We start from the raw sequence: 17401 nt of genomic DNA, 5'->3' as shown, positions 1-17401 counted from the left end.
TGTGGTGTGGGCGTGAGTACCAGGGTACTAAGTACCCATACAAATCACAGGCTAAGGGTACAGACACTAAACAGAAACGCACACAGTAATAACAGTCGATATGATTTCCGTGCCTTGAGTAGTGTCTATGAGCTAGTATGGATAGGCTGACAAAGTTCGAGATGGCGTGTGTATAAAAGGATGTGCACGCGAACGATAGGGCGAGAGGAAGAGCGGAGGACATGGTGGGGGAGTATACATCGAGAGGGGCAACTTATCCAAGATTCATACGTCAAGTCCGAGTCCGTGTCGTGATAACTAAGCTTAATCAAGCGTGGGGAAAGGATCCATAAGAATATCCTCTATTTTCAAGCAGTCGGTGTCGCAATAGCGGCCACACCACAGACGAAGGAGGTCGCGGTGTTGGGTGCAAGCCAGGCATCAGGATACGAGCATCCTGGAACGGGCGCAGGTGCAAGCGCAGTGTCCTGCGGGTCCGCCCAGCCGTCTCCGCCACTAGTTGTAGCACCGCTGAATGTCGCGGGCGGAAGCGTCGGATTCGCCGAGACATCGGTGTAGTGTGGAAGGAGCGTCGGGTTTGCGCTGCCTGCATTGGAGAGCGTTGGCGGATACGCTTCGATCGACACGGTCGCGTTCGGGAAGATGTCCCCCGCGCCGGAGCCACCAGTCTGCCAGCTAGGGTAGTCGCCTGGGAAGGGTTGGTTGAACTGCACACCCAGGGTGTCACAGGTGCCGACAGCGTCACGCGGGTCAGTCGGCATCCAGCCGTTCGCGAGGCCGAGCTGGTATGACCACATTGGTGAGGTGGGGATTCCCGTCACCGAGGAGTTGCCGATCTTCCAGGTCCAGAAAAAGTAGCCTGGCATGTGCATCGCGTCCATGCTTGCCATAACGAACGACTTGATGCCCGACTTCATGTCGTCTGTCCACGTCGGCCAGTCATCCCAGGGGTCGCAGTCTGGGTAGCTCGCGTTATCGCCGACGCCCTTGAGCCACTTGCCGCACTGTAGTGAGGAGTCGCGTCAGTGATACCTGGTGATGACGTAATGACACATATGACGCACATCATTGACGGCCGCGCTAAACTCGCCAGTAATGGTCGGCCCAAAATCGAAGTTGGACTGGTTCGTCTGGAAGGCGCGGCATGCAGCAGGAGGCCAGTAGTCGAGGGGCTGGTTAAGACCGCCGCCGAATGCCTACAGGAACAGGAATCAGGACACGTGGCATCCACGAAGTTGGAGGGGAACTCACGACGTAGGGGTGCGTGTCAAGAACCATGCCCTGTCGAGTATGGGAGGCACCATCAGTCGTTATCTTTGAGTAGAAGGATACTAGCGGAAACTCACGTATGCGCCTTCCATGAAGCCCTTCCATGGAGTCAGACCCAGGAAGCCATCGTGAAGCACGATATACGGGCCATTGCCGATTCCTGTCTGCGGTATGACAGATATGAGAACCGCGCATGATGCCGAGATAGAAGAGGCCTTACGATGTTGCGCATAAGCTCATACGTTTCTAGGTAGCTATAAGAAGGGAGGAAGAGCGGACATATTAAACCTAGGAGAAACGTTTCTCAAGAGGAATGGAAAACTTACAAGCTATCAAGCACGTCTCGTCCAATAATGCCCATGAGAGGCTCATTGATAGGACCGAATGCCTGGACGACAGGGCGATACTCGGGCTGGGAGATGAACTCAGTGAGGACACGAATATACTCGGTGGTGCGCTGAGCGTTGGCGATACCCATGGGGCCGTTGAGGAAGTTGATAGGACCCAAGCGGCCGGAGTGATTCAGGCCGTTCTGAGAACCAGGTGCAGTATGAAGCTCCAGCAGAACGCGAAGGCCATACTTGCGTGCCCACTTGAGTGCTTTCAAAGCGTAAGTCCAGGCGGTCTTCGCCAGGAACGGCTCTCCAGGCCAGGTCTCAACAGCCCAGTACGGAACGGGCAGGCGTACCCAGTTGAGACCTGCACCAGCGATCTGGGCGAAATCTTGCTCGGTCTTTGGCACCAATTAGCGATTATCGTTTACTTGTGCACAGCTAGAACGTACAATGAAGGTCTGGTAATGTTGCTCGAGTTGCTGAATACCTCCGCCAGGCCCTGTGTCGTTCAACATGGCTTCGCTGAGTGTCCATTCATCCACCGCCGGTGGCGTGGCATTTTGATACTTCTCGTAAAGCGCAGGGACAATGAAAGGCTCGGTAATAAGCCATCCGCCAAGGTTAACGCCTAATGATGGCGTAAACGAATGTCACCATACGCAGACGACGGGCAATGTTTACCGCGAATGAGGTCCTGACCCCATACCCACTCTTCGTCCAACGCAGGGACGAACGACTGTGCACGCGCGCTGTTGTTGAAGGGATCTCTGGGATCATCCACCCCTACAAGACGATGATTAGCGAGACCAACCAAGTGCCGACGCACAGAACTCACATGTGCCACCGAAGGTGTTGATGTAGGTGAACGTCGTGCCGTTTTCAGTCGTAATAAGGGAGCCATTCCCTCCTGTGACTGCACCAGTTGGGGATTCTGGGTTAGACGAAGGTCCAGCCGCCGCAGCCCCTCCGCTCGCGCTGGCGGCGCTGCTGCCCTTTTTGTGATGGTGCACAAGCGTCACCGGGAGAACCACGGCCAGAACGATGACGACTACGGCAATGGCAACTGCAGCGGCAACCAAAGGCCAACGGCGCCGCCGCGCCGGAGGTGGCGCCTCTTGATCTCCAATCCCGAGAATCTTCTCGTTGGACGCGCCTGGGGTCAAGAACGGGCGCGACAGATCCGGTGTCGCAGGCATCGCTCCGGTAAACGAGCCCTGCATACTGTCCCGTAGCGACGGCGAAGCATCGCCAAAGCGTGCCGTGTCTGGTGGCGAGAGGAGCGCACCGGAGTCGCCGGCAGCGTGAGGAGCGTCTTCGCTCGCAACTGTGGCCATAGCGGCGAGCAGTGTGCGCGAGGAGGAGAGGGGGGACCTGACGGGGGGGCAGGAACACACAAACAAGGGACGAACCCTGGTAGAAAAGGACCTAGGAGACGCCGTGCGAAGCAAGGAGAATGTCCCCCTTCCACGCTCCCATGATGCAAAGGGTTGATTGAATACGGCATCCCTCGCCGCATCGGCAGGGCCGCTTCAGATAACAAATCATCCTTGCAAACAGGCATCGAGGGGCTCAGTTGAGGCCAAAAAAGTAACGCGTTCATCGACGCAGGAGACAATGAGGGACAGCGCCAGCCTGAGATATGCCTCCGTGGCTGATCGAGATGCGGAGAACGGGAAAACGGCTCCAGGAGTTGGACATAGGAAAGCTACTCGGAGGTACAATGTTGCAGATAATGGCACCGCTGTCCTATCAAAAGTTAGCTCTTCCTTGCAGCCACCCCATATCTCATTGTTCTTCGGCATCATGGGATTTAGCTCGATAATCGCTGCAAGCGGCGCTCTCGACATCACCAGGCGGCTCCCAGGCCAGTTCACTGCCTCGAATGCTCTCGCATGAATTGATCGTGCCAAAGAGAAGTTGGTGCTCACACCAAGGCTGACAGGTGTGCTGGCTCTCTACGGCAGCTCAAAGGCACGTAACAGATACGCCACAGGAGGCACGAGTGTCCAAGCAGGCGATCGAGGCACGCCCCTTTAATAATTACTTGAACGTTACAAGAAGCGGCAAGATAAAATGAACATCACCCGAACTGGCACAGCGCCGGATAAAACAGCTAAGCGATCCACTAGTGGCATTATAGACGGGTACGGTTGCCGAGCAGGCTCAGGTCAAATCCCCAAAACCCAAGTCCGGATCACAAAGCTGATGGCCAACCGCATAATGAGCGCCCGAGCACCTTTCCGCACACAAACATTAGTCTGGGTTATGTATGGCATTTTTGGGCCTTTTGGATGTTACGAAAACATGTAAGGTGCTGTATCTGTATACTCTGAGGTCAATAAAGGTAGTAGCGGGCCGAGGACCATTATCTGACCCAAACTTATCGAAGCGGTAATCAAGCGCCCAAAGCTTCGATTATCTTATCTAGAACCTAACCCTAAGTCGGTAGCACAATCTAGCGAGTACGGCATGACTTGTTCTCACTAGGTGATATTGATCATAACTAGGTTAGCAGCTGATAATATATACATTTAGTAAGATAGCTACACAGGAGGGCAAGGTCAAGCGCACCTGCAACGACTCCGACGGCAAGGGGGGCCCAAGCCCCGACGCGCTGCTTCTATGGAAAATGGGCGCCTAACGCCGCCATCGCTGTTCACCCCACCGCCTGCCCTGCAAACGATGATTGACATGCTTCATTTGACTTCTAACCTCGTATACATGCAATATTAATCGACTATTTATGCTGAAAATACTCAAATGTTCAGAGTAAGAGGCGCCAGTGTACTCGGAGGTTGGTGGTGTACGGCGGTTATCCGAGCGCTGATGGTATCAGATTTGGGTTTCTGACTTGGGTTTTGGGAATTTGACCTGAGCCTGCTCGGCAACCGTAGACGGGGCGCTGGCATCTCATGTCCCGCACGCTCGATAGGCAGCGCTGCTGTCGAGCATGCCAAGCCAGCCTTGAACCTCGCCTCTGTCTCGCCGCTGACAACCATGCTCGTGCTCCGTGGAGTGTTCTCTGTCTGCGCTGCGACGAGGTGCGCCGAGAGCTTCCTTCGTGTAGTAGCTTGTGGCAGCACGAAGGCGTCGTACGCCGCTAGGACCTCATCCAACGTCAAACTCTCGACAGTCGCGGCATCTACCTCCCCTGTCACAGCTGTGAGCCCTTCACATCGAAGCAACAGAGGTGCAGTACTCACTCCTCAGGAAGTCGTAGTATCCGCCCTCGATCTGATACCAGAACTGTGATGTCTCCTCCGCGAGGTTCTTCGGCCGCTCAAGCAGCTTGAGGACAAGTGCGCTCTTCAGCTCAGCGAACTTTGCAGGTGTAAACCCAACCAAGTCGCCGCGGAAGGATGAAAGGAAGGCCTCTACACGTTCTTCGACGTGTGCTGGCGACTTCAAGCTCTGGATTTTGATGTCGAGACCCATGCTGCCGACCGCGGAGCGCATGGATGTTAAGACGACGTAGCTTTCGTTCTTGATTAGCACAGACTTCAGTGAAGGTCTGCTCTACATACCCAAGTTGCTCGACGGTACGTAGTTGGCTGAAACTCGGCTCTTTCATAATGTGCACCAGGAGCTTGAGCGTTGCTCGTGGCCTATCGTCCGCGACGTCTCCAAAGTGACAGTAGTATGTTAAAGCAGAGTTCAGCTCCTTCGGATTGGCGTACTTCGTCTGCAGGACATAGTCTGCACCTGTAAAGCTGCTCTAGCAAACGTCCAACAGAGTAGCGGACTAGATCGGACGCACCAGAAGGGAGAATCAGAGAACGCTCACGATGCCATTCCGAGGGAGAAAGAATTCTGGAGTCACACAGGCGGTTCTCTACATCCTGGACAATCTGCGTAGCTTGCTTTAAAAAAAAAAACTACGATTAGCACGTGCACACATCTAGCTATACATTACTAGGGGCGTACCTCCTGCTTAATATTACCGGTGATGAGACCCTCAAAGTGCAGCTTCGACAAGAGGTCGCGCTTGTGCTGCTCGACGCTCTCGCAAGTGATGTCTGTTTGAGGATTAGGATTAAACACTAGTGCATATAACCTTCGACTCACGTGGCAGCTCAGCAAGCTTCTCTAGCGGGGTCCATGTTCGCTCAACGAGGGCAGCAGAGATATAATACTGCGATAAGTTTGATGGCTGACCGAGATAGAAGTTCTTGTACGACCTTTCCAGCTACGAATTGATCAGCACTCGAATTCTCTCTGGAAGAAAAAAAAACGCCCACCTGTTCAGAAAACACCTTGAGCCGGTCTTCGCGGATGTTAATAGTCTTGAGCCGGTCGATGACGGTGCCGAGAAGCACAGGCAGCTTGTCATTGTACCCACGCACAGACACGTACAGACCCTCTTTCTCGCTATCAACGCTGTAATACAACCCGGCGAGTGACGCGTCATAGGTGATCTCAGACAAAGAATCTTCGACAAGATCAGTAAAGAGTCTGTGCAGGCTTCAGTCAGCCTGGAAGGTATTCAGGCAGGTCGTACATACCGAGTTAGAACTGCGTGCCGGGGCGTGGCATACGCGTGGGGTCTGCGAAGGCCCTAAGTTGTACGAATGGATGCATGGAAGACTTGACGTACGATCGAATGGTTAGCCGGACATGCGCTTTGGGTGCCCAGAACTGGTCGTCCCTCTTGTACCACAGAATTGTCCGTGGCGTCTCATATATCTTCTCTGGCGCGGGCGCTGGCTGCTCAGGATTTAATCAGTAATGTTTGCCCAGTCTCGCTGGTGAAGAAGTTCCGAAACCTTGTCGATATCTTTTCTGTCGACCGACAGGTCCTCCGGGATATATGGATTAGGCCCTGGCAAAAAGAGCTGCGCATTTTCGTTAGAACGATTTGCCTACTCAGCACAAGTTAGTATCGGGTACGTCAGGACTATAAGGTGATGCGGACCTTCTCCAGGAACTCATCGTTGAGCCTCTGGACGATATATTCGGTCCCATACCACTTCTCTACCTCCCACCTCTCCTGGCCATTGCCGAGTCCAAGGACTGCTGGATCATGCTCTTTCGCCATAAGCATCACTCGCCCGTTCTCCGGCCTCAAAAGCGCCAAAAATTCTCGCACGCCCTGCTCGTCCCACTCGCGAACGAGCGCGCCGCCATCGAGGATGCGCTCAGGAGGCAGAGGAAGTAGCAGCGCCCGCGCAATGTTGCGCGCATACTCATGCGGCTGGTACTTCTCCGCAAAGCGGAAAAATGTTGTCGCCATCTGCGCTCTCTCGTGGAAGTGATGTGATGCAAAGGTGCTTGCGCGTAACAGGGACAGATAGTTGCAGATCGCGAGGAGAACATCCTGGCAATGGACTAAGCGAAAGCAATCAGCGCAATAAGTGGTGCTGACGTCACAGGAAGAGCTGACCATAGCCTTCTTTTGTCAAAGTTCCGGCGATAGTAAATCTCGACACACTTCTGTTCTCAGTAGAGGCACCGGCGCTGATGGAGAGTAGCCAGCCCTTCTCCTTGAGATAGTTATAGATGCTTCCAGGCCCCTCATGTCCGAGGAAGTGTGCAGCGAAAGAAGCGGGCTTGGTTTGGTATAGTGGCGACTGATCCGGAATTTGGAATGAGAACTGGAAGGAGTGATAGTCCTTGACTGTCTTGACAAATATGATGGTCTGAACCGTAGCATTCTGAGAGTGCGGTCTTTGCCAAGAACCATAACCACGTACGCTCATTTGTTCAAGACCCCAGGCAGGTTCCGTGAGCACAGGTCGAGGATCCAACTCCCTGTTGACTACCTTGCAAAATGTAAGCACAACAAGCTGCGTCAGTTCCTCGATAGGCTCTGCGTATTCTTTCAGCCAACAGTGTAAACACATCAACTAAATCTCTTACCTTTGCCGACGACGGCTAGGGTCATACGCCCCGCGCAGTACTGCTGCTGCCACCACTCGATCAGCCGTCGTCTTACTTCTCTACCCACGGGTCCACCATCTCCGTCCGGTACGTCGGGCGATTCGCCATGAGCTTCAACGGCCTTTCTCGCCGCATCCGTCAGGCTCGCGACATTTCCGGTTCCGAACTTCGTCCAAGGGTGTCCTGACACGCTGAGCGACTTGCTCAGCTGAAGGATCCGCCGTTCATCCTTCTGCAGATTGCGCTTGTTTTCTGAGTCTACGGCGTACATCTCTCGCGCAGTCAAATTGGCGGTGAAGATCGGACCATAGAAGAATGCCGCGAGTCGGGGGAGTGCGTCCGAGAGCGCGGATGGGTTGATTGAAAAGTAGTAATCTTGCCACGTCGGAGATGTCACGCCGTTCTTGACACCACCGTTTGACTCAATAAACGAGATCCAGTCGTTCTCGGCAGGGTAGGGTTCAGATCCCTGGCGTCTTCAGTTAGAAACGCGAACCTGTGCTCTGCAGTGTCTGTACCTTCATGATCATATGCTCACAGAAGTGAGCCAAACCTGGCACGTCGTTCTGGAGCTTGCATTCAGCGACCAGTAAGCTGAGCATGAGAAGGAGCTTACTGGATCATACAGACTCCCAACGTTGATATGGACGGACGCTGCAGCCTTGTCGGCTTGCGCATCGTGTACTAGCGCTCCCACAATTCCGTTGCCCAGCCTGATGAGACAATAGTCTCGATCGTCCAGCTCAGGCTTAGGAACTTGTCCCGTATAAACGGAGTACTCTGGCATGCTGTCTGTCGCAGGAATGGTTCGCCATCCTGGACCTGAACACCACGAGACGTGAGACATAGCTGTCACCTGGATTGTGTCTTGTTCAACACAGCGGCTAAGCTGACCGTTAATACGCTAACACGTTATCCAAACCGTTCAAGTTCAGATGGCGAATTCGACGAGATGAATACATTCGCACCCACCGAACTTCAGATGCTGGTGAAGTGTCTTTTCAGCTACTTCGCCCTAGCACTGGAGGATGAGAGAAGTCGCGTCGCACGGTCTGGGGCGTGAATGCTGGCGTGATCAGATAAAGTACGCGCCCAGATACCAGCCTCGGCAATAAAAAACATTATCTGCGGACTGCGTGTACAGGAAACTACTGGAGCTGCGATTTTGCTTGAACAACAAACCTTGTGATTCTGTTTGTTTCGCGACCTCCGGAACACTCGCTGCGCGTGGACACATGAGCAGCAGAGCAGGACCAGCAGTATTCGCCATTCATTACAAACACGATCGATATACTCGTAGACGTCAGGGTGGATTTTGCACTAGAAAAGCCCTCTTTAGGTGATCCAGTTGGCATAGTCTCGCTGTACGCATGCGCGGATAACATAAGAGAAGTGCACCAGTGTGCACTGCCGATTTGTACATGATTAGTACTAGAACAAACCAATGAGACTCCACACAACGACTTATTCGCTACCTAGAATCACCTCCATCTCGTTAACTTGATCATCTGGAGAGCTGGCAGACCTCGGGGAAGAGGTAAAAATATCCGCTCCGGAGGCAAGAGAGTCGATGAGGACAGCAAGCCGTGCCTTCGTCATAGATGGTTCCTGAAAGGGCATTAAACTCTTTCCTCCGCAAAGCCAACCTCTGCGACGAACCTTTCTGATCTCTTCTAAATCGTTCTTAAACGCATCAGCAACTGAAACCATCCAGAACTTCTTGAACCGAGTTCGGAGCGCCGCCTCGCTATGTGAGGGATCCTCGGGAGGGAGAAAGGCGGGCGGGGAGTTCGCGATAGGAGGGGGAGACGACGGACATTCTCTTTGGCGAGCCTCTGGTACCGCAGCTACTTCGTCGCCTCCTGTGATGGGAGCAGGCGATGCTACTCGACTTAATGTAGACTCCGAGGATGAAGACGAGTCCTGCGAGTCGGAGCTTTCTTGGAGAGACTCAGGAGCTTTGGGCTTGACAAGTACTTTGCGGGTAATGACTGGGGAAGAAGGCCCTGAAGACGGGGAGGAATCTGAATTGAGATCTGACGACGAGGCAACACGTCTTTTGCGCTTCCGAGCGCGTTTTCTAGGTTGCACATTGGTGTTTGGAGGGGCCATGTTCCGTTGGGATAAGGTGAGGCGTTGGCCAATGAGCGCTTATTAAAACGCTAACCGCGGCATTTGCCGGATGGTCCCCAAGTTTTGCCCGTGACTTCATCTCAGACCTTCATCTCTCTCTTTCCTCAACATCACGAGAAATGGCGAACAAAACTGTCGGGGTGCTAGGTGAGAGTGGGTTTTATCTCTTGATATTTGCATGCCAAACAGTCCTCACACAAAAATGCAGAATCGGCGACACTAATCTAACCAGCTTGCACTAGTGGCGCTAATGATTCTGCACCTTAGGCGGCGGGCAGCTGGGCCGCATGCTTGCTGTTCCGGCATCTCTCCTTGATATTGATATGATATTTCTGGACGTTGGCGAACATAGTCCCGCAAAGCAAGTCTTCGCTCCCAAATCGGCTGACAAAGCGCATATCAATGGTGCATTCTCCGATCCCACCAAGATACGCGAGCTTGCGCAGAAGGTCGATGTCCTGACGATTGAAATCGAGCACGTCAATGCCGACGTACTTGAGAAAGTTGAACCAAGCCTTCCACTTGGAGTGCACCCCAGTCCGTCAACTATCAGGATCATTCAAGACAAGTTTGTACAGAAGAAGCATCTGCGTTCACATGGCTTGCCTGTCTCGACCTTCCTGCAAATCGAATCCACGAAAGAGTCATTAGAGGACGCTATGCAAAAGGTCGGGCTCCCTCTCATGGTCAAGAGTCGTACTCTCGCATATGACGGTCGCGGCAACTTCGTCATCCGGAATCAGTCCCAGATTGCTGAAGCGTTGGCAGTGCTCAAGAATCGTCCGCTTTATTGCGAGAAGTGGGTGCCTTTCGAGGCAGAAATTGCTGTCATGGTTGCTCGCTCCACCACTGGCGAAGTTCGCTCTTACCCCGCTGTCGAGACCATCCACAAGGACAACATTTGCCACTTGGTGTTTGCCCCCCTGCGTCATAAGGATCCAGTTATCGCCGATCGTGCTCGAGCAGTTGCCGAGGCAGCAGTCAAATCGTTCGAGGGTGCCGGGATCTTTGGCGTAGAGATGTTTCTGCTCAAAGATGGTATGTGTTGCTTGCGCTTAGCTCGTATCAATGTCTAATATTGTTCGACAGGTAGCATGTATCTCAATGAAATTGCGCCACGTCCTCACAATTCGGGGCATTACACCATCGAAGCTTGCGAGACATCACAGTTCGAGAACCACCTCCGCGCCATCCTTTCTCTTCCCCTCGGATCTACTGCAATGAAGGTTCCTTCTGCGGCCATGCTCAACGTCATTGGCGCATCTAGCGATCTTGAAGAGGTCAAGTCATTCGCAAGTTTCGCTTTGACTGTCCCTGGCGCAAGCGTTCATCTCTACGGTAAAGGCGAATGCCGCAAGGGCCGCAAGATGGGCCATGTCACTGTTGTTGCAGACTCGGACGCCGAACTTCGTGCCCGCCTACGTATCCTTCTCGATCACCTTCCTGGCCCGAAGGACCAGCGCGAGATCGACCTATACGCACCGCCCGAACCCGCTAAGGGTTATTCACATACACACCCACTCGTTGGCGTTATCATGGGCTCAGATTCGGACTTGCCCGTCATGCTCCCTGCCGCGCAGATGCTCGACAAGTTCAATATCCCATACGAACTGACGATCGTGTCAGCGCACCGCACCCCGGATCGTATGGTAGAGTATGCGCGCTCGGCGTCATCGAGGGGCTTAAAAGTGATTATCGCTGGCGCTGGCGGCGCCGCACACCTCCCTGGCATGGTCGCTGCGATGACTGCGTTACCTGTCATTGGCGTTCCTGTCAAAGGAAGCTCGCTGGACGGCGTGGATTCCTTGCACAGCATTGTGCAGATGCCCGTGAGTGTCTTATTGTCTCCCCTCACATTCATGCTATTAACCAAGCTCTCAGAGGGGCATCCCCGTCGCCACTGTTGCCATTAACAGCGGCACCAATGCAGGATTGCTTGCAGTACGCATACTGGCCATTGCACAGCCAAATTTGATTCAAGCCATGGAGAGATATTTGAAAGACCTTGAAACAGAGGTTGTGGGAAAGGTTGAGAAGCTGGGTGAGGTTGGCTGGGAAGAGTACCAGGTTAAGAAGTAAAGTTACAAACCAGACTTCCTTGTCTGTAAAAGGGTGTAATCAGAGAAACCACATAGCACAACATGGTAAAGACTTTGAGGAAACTGGGCCTAAATTGGTGGAAAAAGAACTAATTTTCTGAGAATATCCTATGCAGTCTGCCCACTGTAGGTGTCTTCAGATGTTAGAGTGTCTGAAATGTCCCACAAGGTTCCAGTTCTCCTTTGGAATTGGTTTTCCACTTCATTGCAAGATACTCCCCTTACATGCCACAGTGGTTCCTTTTTGTCACAAGTGTAATGTTTGCAATTTCTGAATGTAATAAAAAGACACTTTATCAGAAGTAGCACTTTGGAAGTCAGTTTACTTTCTAATGCAGATCTGCCCCTTGCTCTGCAGCTTGCTATACTTAAGGTATTGATCTAAAATCTGGGTCACATATGGCTCTAGTATAGATCTATGTGTGAAAATTTGTTTAATCATATAGAGATCTGTTCTGGCTCTTTAGCCTTAGTCAGAAATTGTTGTAGCACAAAATATCCAAAATGTAGCACTGGTGACCATGTTGCACTACATCAGATTGCCACAAACACATGTAATGCTATATAGATATTGTGTTCATGTTTTATTGTCATGTAACGACTATCTGCAGCTGCATGAGTGCAAACTGGTGATGGGCACATGGGTATGGTCTAATACACACAGTGTTAGTCTGAGTGTGAAAGAAAAGAGCATGCTGCATAGCTATATACTTATTACACACAGTGTTAGCTAGATAGGGGTTGGTAAGTATACTACATAATGCAAGGGCGACGAAAGGAGACTTACTCTAAGTGCAAAGAGAAAGAGCATGCAGAGTGGGAATGTGGGGAGGAGTCCTTATATATGTTAAAGGATCAAAATTAGAAGTCTGCTAGAATGGAGAAGTTTACCATAAAAAAGTCTGTGTGTGGGAGCACTATATACTGATCATCCAATTACTATCTACATATTAACACGTGCCTACAATAAGATGTCCATCTTAAGTCCATGCCAGGCAGAATGCCAAGCTAGAGCTACTAGGTGCTTTAACACTCCCTTTTGGTGAGGTGATACAGAACAAGGCCAAGAGACTGGGTGTGATGACTGTGTACTTCAGCTAGTAAAGGCTTTGTGAGAATATCAGCCAGATTGTCGACACTAGGAATTCTAATGAGTTTGATTAGACCTGCTTCAAATTGCTTGTGAACAGCATAAGCTTTAATGCAGGTGTGTTTCATGTGATGCTTGATGTTAGGTGACTGGCAGTATCAACAACAGATTTGTTGTCACAGTTATAATTTCTGAATATAATGAAGAAATGTTTTGTTGGAAGTAGCACTTTGAGAGTAGTGTTGCCATGGCTTGGTGTGGCTTGGCTGTGACTTGACTTTGGATGGCTTTTCCTTTTTAGAATCAGCCGAGTCAAGCCAAGCTGCAGTGCAGCCACGACTATAAGCGACTATGGCTGAGCAGCAGCTTGCAGCCAATTGTCCCTTCCAAAAAGGAAGGTAGTTCACACTGGTACTGTGGAATTCATCGTAACATTGCTTGTCCTACTTGAGTGATGCTAAATATGAACTGATCTCCTCTGGAGACTCTTCTGCACAGCTCTTCAAGTTCTTAAGCTCCTCTCCGATGTTCAAACCATGTGTGAAAGACAGAGAATGGCCTTGTTTGAACCTGAACTTGAGAATTTACAGTGCTTCCATGAGTTATCCACCAATTTTATTACACCGGTCTGTGACTGTTATCTTTCCAGATGAGAAGACACGTTCACAGGGCACAGCAGAGGCTTGGATAGGCGGAATATCCATTGCAATGGCATAGATGGTTGGAAACCTGGTTTGAGATGCCTAAAATGTGAAGATAAATTAATATTTCGAAAAAATGGAGAAAAATGGAGAGAAAATTTATGGCACAAGTTTCAGTAAGTGTACACTCATCTTCCAGTATGTGATAGCATTCAAAAATCCATCTGTGGGCTCTGCAATATATGCATACCACTCTTACTCTACTGAACACTCAGTTAATGGACCATTTCCTTTATTCTTGAATAAAATGACGTAGGCCTTTTGCTGCTGTGTTTGAATCACTGCAGCTGCTGGAGCTGAAGCCAAAGAAGCCATCTTGGATTTATACTTGTGCATCTGTAAAATCAATGTTAATATAAAGAGAAATGAAGATTAAAATATGAGTAAAAGCACACCTCAGCTAAAAATAGATTCTTTGCTGTGGCCACTTCTGCTGGTAAAGTATTTTGCTCAAACCACTCCAGCTTACATGCAGAATTGATGACTAATAAACTTAGCTTCAAATTTTAGCAGCTTTAAAGCTGTGCTTACCAGTGGCCAAAGTATATGCATTACAGCTGTGGTTGCAATCACGATAGCCTTCAAGCTTGTTCAGACCTTGCTGAATAATTTCAGCTGCATTGGATACTTTTGCCTGTTGCTCCTGCCAGCGTGGCTTCATGGCTTCAAATGCAGGTAAAACACTAATGAGTGTTGGCATAGATTCTGAAGATAAAAGCTGCTGAAACAAATGTGGAATCTATTCATGTTTAATTCATTACTTGGATAAATAAAGAAAACTAAACTTACCTAAAGGATCTTGTGGAATACTTCCAAAGCTTTCCACTCTTCATTGTTCATGCTATACTTGCAAAGTTCTGCAAACTCTAAACCATAGAGAAATTGTTCAATTACCTATAAATAAATAATAGTATGCCAGAATAAATTGTTACCTCGCAAAGTAGAATAGCCCAATCTATTATGAGATATGTTGATGACCACCATATTTTAACATCTTTGAGAAGCTGCAAAATGGCCATATCCATGTTGACTAAAATCTGCATAAAATGCTGATGACGCAGCACAGATGCACAAATCTATACATTGAGGTAAAGCAAATCACTATCTTGTATAGATTAAATTAAACTTACTGCTCTAATGAGAGAATGTAAAGTTGTGATAGAGTCACATTTGACTGCATCAAAAAATTGCATGGCAAAAACTTTTCTGGCTCAAAATCTTGCGACGTTTCCTTGACATACTCAAGTTCAGTTATAGCACTAAGATCACTTTGACATGCTAAGTTGACAATGTGTGAAAAGCAGCTACAATTATTTTGAGCAATAAACTGCAGTTGATTTATTGAAATATACACACAGAATGCAACGTTGAAGCTTGTCAAAAGCAATTCCATGCTTTTGCAAGGTTTGCTCAAGAGCCTCCATGCAGGTGTCCTTGTTTGTTGCATTGTCCATTGTAACCCAGCCAATCTATATATTTTTAAAGGACAGTAAGTGGTTTAATCATTTTAAGTTGTTAAAATGGCTGTACCTTGTTCGTGATCTTGATATGGTTCAGGATATAAAGGAATGCAGCTGCAAGATGCTCACCAGTGTGTTTGGAGAGAACATGGTGAAAGCCGATAAGATCTGCACAAAGTCGAAGCTGTGGCTGAAGTTCATTACTATGATCTTCAAGAACAAGCTGCAGCCAATGTGCAGTAACCACCATGTATGGCGATAAGAATGGGTCAGTCTACATATTCATTGTGAAGGATATACTGCCAACTGCATTCTATAATTGGGAATTAGAGCAGATTTCTTTTGTAATTTTTTTGCCACTTACCTTCATATTCTGGCTAAGCTCTTTGAGATACTCTTCAAAAACCTCACCAACTTGTGTTTGGATAGTGGTCCACCCAGAATATCTTTCTTATGCAGCTCTGAGCAAAGCAAAAGAAAGATATTGCAAAGCTGTGGATTTTCAATGACACGTAAAGGCTGCAAATATTTATTCAGATTTAAAGCACAATAAAATGTAAATTTAAAGCACACCTGATCATCAGCAACAATCCACTCAGTAATGTAATCCACAAATAGCTTCTTAGTGAACTGTGGCTGGCTGTTATCCGCTTGTGCAACATCTGGTTGTCCACATTGACATTGCCTCCAGGCTTTAACTTGTGCCGTAGCACACTTCGCTGTGATTTTGACTTGCGCTTTATCACATGCCTCCATCCACTCATCAAGATGAGCATCTTAGAAGTGCTTTTAGGGGTTGTCTGTGCCTGCAGTAGTCCAGGTGGACATATGGTGATGAGGATTCTGTTCATGCATAAACCTGGCGAGTTTTTTTTAGAAATAAGTGCAAAGAAATAGCTGAAAGAAATTTATACAAGCAAAACTTGCATTTCTTGCGTCCATTCTCATCTGTCTCGATGAAGGGCCAGACATCCTTAGCTTGCTTGCCTTGTCTATTGCCTGCAGGTCCATGAGGCAATTTCTGATGCTGACCGGCAACAGATGAATTGGGAGGACCTGCTGGCTTGCGAGTTGAGTTGGCAGGAGCAGGCAGGAGATCACATGAAGAGCCTGTAGCTGGCGTTAGACTAATAGGTGAGTCTTCAGAGTCGTCTGCAATATCAATGTTGATGTATTCACAACTATTAGCAACTGGAACAAATCTACAAAGATTCAAATATTAAAGCATAGCAATTTGCAGTATTGGTCATCATGCACTTGTCTATTGAGCTCTCTCCACTTGAATTGTGCTGGTGATTGGCACGACCTCTTCGGGGCAATATGAATGCCATGAGCACCTCTTCTTCAGCAACGTCCTGAACCCCTAGACCTTTCCTACCACCTCTCTTCTTTGCTGGAGAATCTTGGACAGCATCCTCAGATGAGAAATCATCTACAGAATTCAAGATGTTATCAGCAGACAACATCAAACTGCACAAAAGCTTAAAAAAAGCGCACCAGACAGTTTAAACTGGGTCATAATAGCTCCGTTGTTAAACTCAACATGCTTAGAGGCCACCTTTTGCCTCCTAGGTGTCTTCTGAGGAGTCTTGGCAGCTCTCTTCTTTCCATGGTTGTGAGGAGGCATAGTGACAAGCAAGGTGATGCAGCATTTTCCTTTTTGAGATAACTGGACCTGACTGCAAGCCACCTCCAAGTCACGCCAAGCCAAAGCTAAGCTGCGTAACAGCCAAGAGTCAATCAGCAACTTGGCTTGGCTGCCACATGGCTTGACTGCAATGACTAGCGGCTAAGCAGTCAAGCTGTGGCAACACTATTTGGGAGTCAGTTCACTTTCAGACCAAAATCTGCCTAACTCTCTGTAGCTGTCAATATTTGAGCTATTAACATGAAACTTGGCCTCTACATACCTGTTACATAGGTCTACATGATAATAGCTGTTTGAACATATAGGAACCTATTTTGGCTCTTCAGCGCTGTGTTTTGTACTTGAGCTGGAGACTTAGACAAATTTCACAGATAGACCATTCTCAAAAGGCACAACATCTAAATGATTGTTATACCATCAGATAGATCATGTTGAGAGATTGCGGAATATAAAACAAGATATACCAAATTAATTGTTTAAAGAAATGATTTGGAAGGAACAAAGCACGAGAAAATGCCAGAATAAGCGCCCAATAGGCGCCACAGCACGTTCTGCCCTCTTCATCACTTCTACTCTTCCTCACATATTTTTGTCCATCCATACCATGTAGCATGGGGTCTTCTATATATATACTAACTGTGTACTTAGTATGAGAATGGTTCAAGACTATGGTTCAGTAATAAAATGCTGACTATTGGCTTTAAAGCTTAGTGCACAGTGTTGCACAATGGATTGTGAACTTAAAAGTGGCTACATTGTTTACTATTTTATATTCACATTTTCATGCTA

The 17401-nt window shown here is 49.0% G+C and overlaps 5 protein-coding genes across 5 annotated transcripts; 1 reads left to right on the top strand and 4 right to left on the bottom strand.

The window, feature by feature from the left end:
- Window positions 1-10: 10 nt before the first annotated feature.
- On the bottom strand, window positions 11-2978 carry PHACADRAFT_249148 (glycoside hydrolase family 5 protein). Its single transcript, XM_007391518.1, has 9 exons — window positions 2440-2978; window positions 2286-2387; window positions 2054-2232; window positions 1596-2002; window positions 1490-1523; window positions 1347-1433; window positions 1252-1281; window positions 1065-1196; window positions 11-1004 (listed from the first exon to the last, which is right to left on the bottom strand). Exons 1-9 carry the CDS (start codon window positions 2936-2938, stop codon window positions 348-350), a joined length of 2127 nt encoding a protein of 708 aa, XP_007391580.1. The 5' UTR covers window positions 2939-2978; the 3' UTR covers window positions 11-347.
- A 1362-nt stretch (window positions 2979-4340) lies between these two features.
- On the bottom strand, window positions 4341-8496 carry PHACADRAFT_249147 (uncharacterized protein). The gene is made up of 17 exons (XM_007391517.1): window positions 8454-8496; window positions 8098-8385; window positions 8000-8047; window positions 7461-7950; window positions 7295-7410; window positions 6985-7240; window positions 6517-6929; window positions 6368-6463; window positions 6199-6308; window positions 6107-6148; window positions 5843-6056; window positions 5670-5790; window positions 5529-5620; window positions 5362-5464; window positions 5129-5306; window positions 4808-5079; window positions 4341-4755 (listed from the first exon to the last, which is right to left on the bottom strand). Exons 2-17 carry the CDS (start codon window positions 8326-8328, stop codon window positions 4361-4363), a joined length of 3177 nt encoding a protein of 1058 aa, XP_007391579.1. The 5' UTR covers window positions 8329-8385; window positions 8454-8496; the 3' UTR covers window positions 4341-4360.
- Window positions 8497-8839: 343 nt separating this feature from the next.
- On the bottom strand, window positions 8840-9603 carry PHACADRAFT_249145 (uncharacterized protein). The gene is made up of 2 exons (XM_007391516.1): window positions 9143-9603; window positions 8840-9091 (listed from the first exon to the last, which is right to left on the bottom strand). Exons 1-2 carry the CDS (start codon window positions 9591-9593, stop codon window positions 8946-8948), a joined length of 597 nt encoding a protein of 198 aa, XP_007391578.1. The 5' UTR covers window positions 9594-9603; the 3' UTR covers window positions 8840-8945.
- Window positions 9604-9822: 219 nt separating this feature from the next.
- PHACADRAFT_249143 (uncharacterized protein) lies at window positions 9823-11733 on the top strand. The gene is made up of 3 exons (XM_007391515.1): window positions 9823-10652; window positions 10704-11443; window positions 11496-11733. The coding sequence occupies exons 1-3, from the start codon at window positions 9902-9904 to the stop codon at window positions 11691-11693; spliced, it is 1689 nt and encodes a 562-aa protein (XP_007391577.1). The 5' UTR covers window positions 9823-9901; the 3' UTR covers window positions 11694-11733.
- Window positions 11734-13405: 1672 nt separating this feature from the next.
- Window positions 13406-13849, bottom strand: PHACADRAFT_86130 (uncharacterized protein; the record flags this gene model as incomplete). The annotated part of the gene is given in 3 exon segments (XM_007391514.1): window positions 13406-13546; window positions 13631-13696; window positions 13709-13849. Coding segments are annotated over 3 exon segments (348 nt in total), but the record flags the coding sequence as incomplete, so codon positions are not given.
- Window positions 13850-17401: the final 3552 nt, after the last annotated feature.

This window comes from Phanerochaete carnosa, assembly GCF_000300595.1.
Source record: "Phanerochaete carnosa HHB-10118-sp unplaced genomic scaffold PHACAscaffold_2, whole genome shotgun sequence".
Classification (NCBI taxonomy): Eukaryota; Fungi; Basidiomycota; class Agaricomycetes; order Polyporales; family Phanerochaetaceae; genus Phanerochaete; species Phanerochaete carnosa.
The sequence above is the reverse complement of the archived record's forward strand: the minus strand, read 5'-3'. Positions and strand labels throughout refer to the sequence as shown.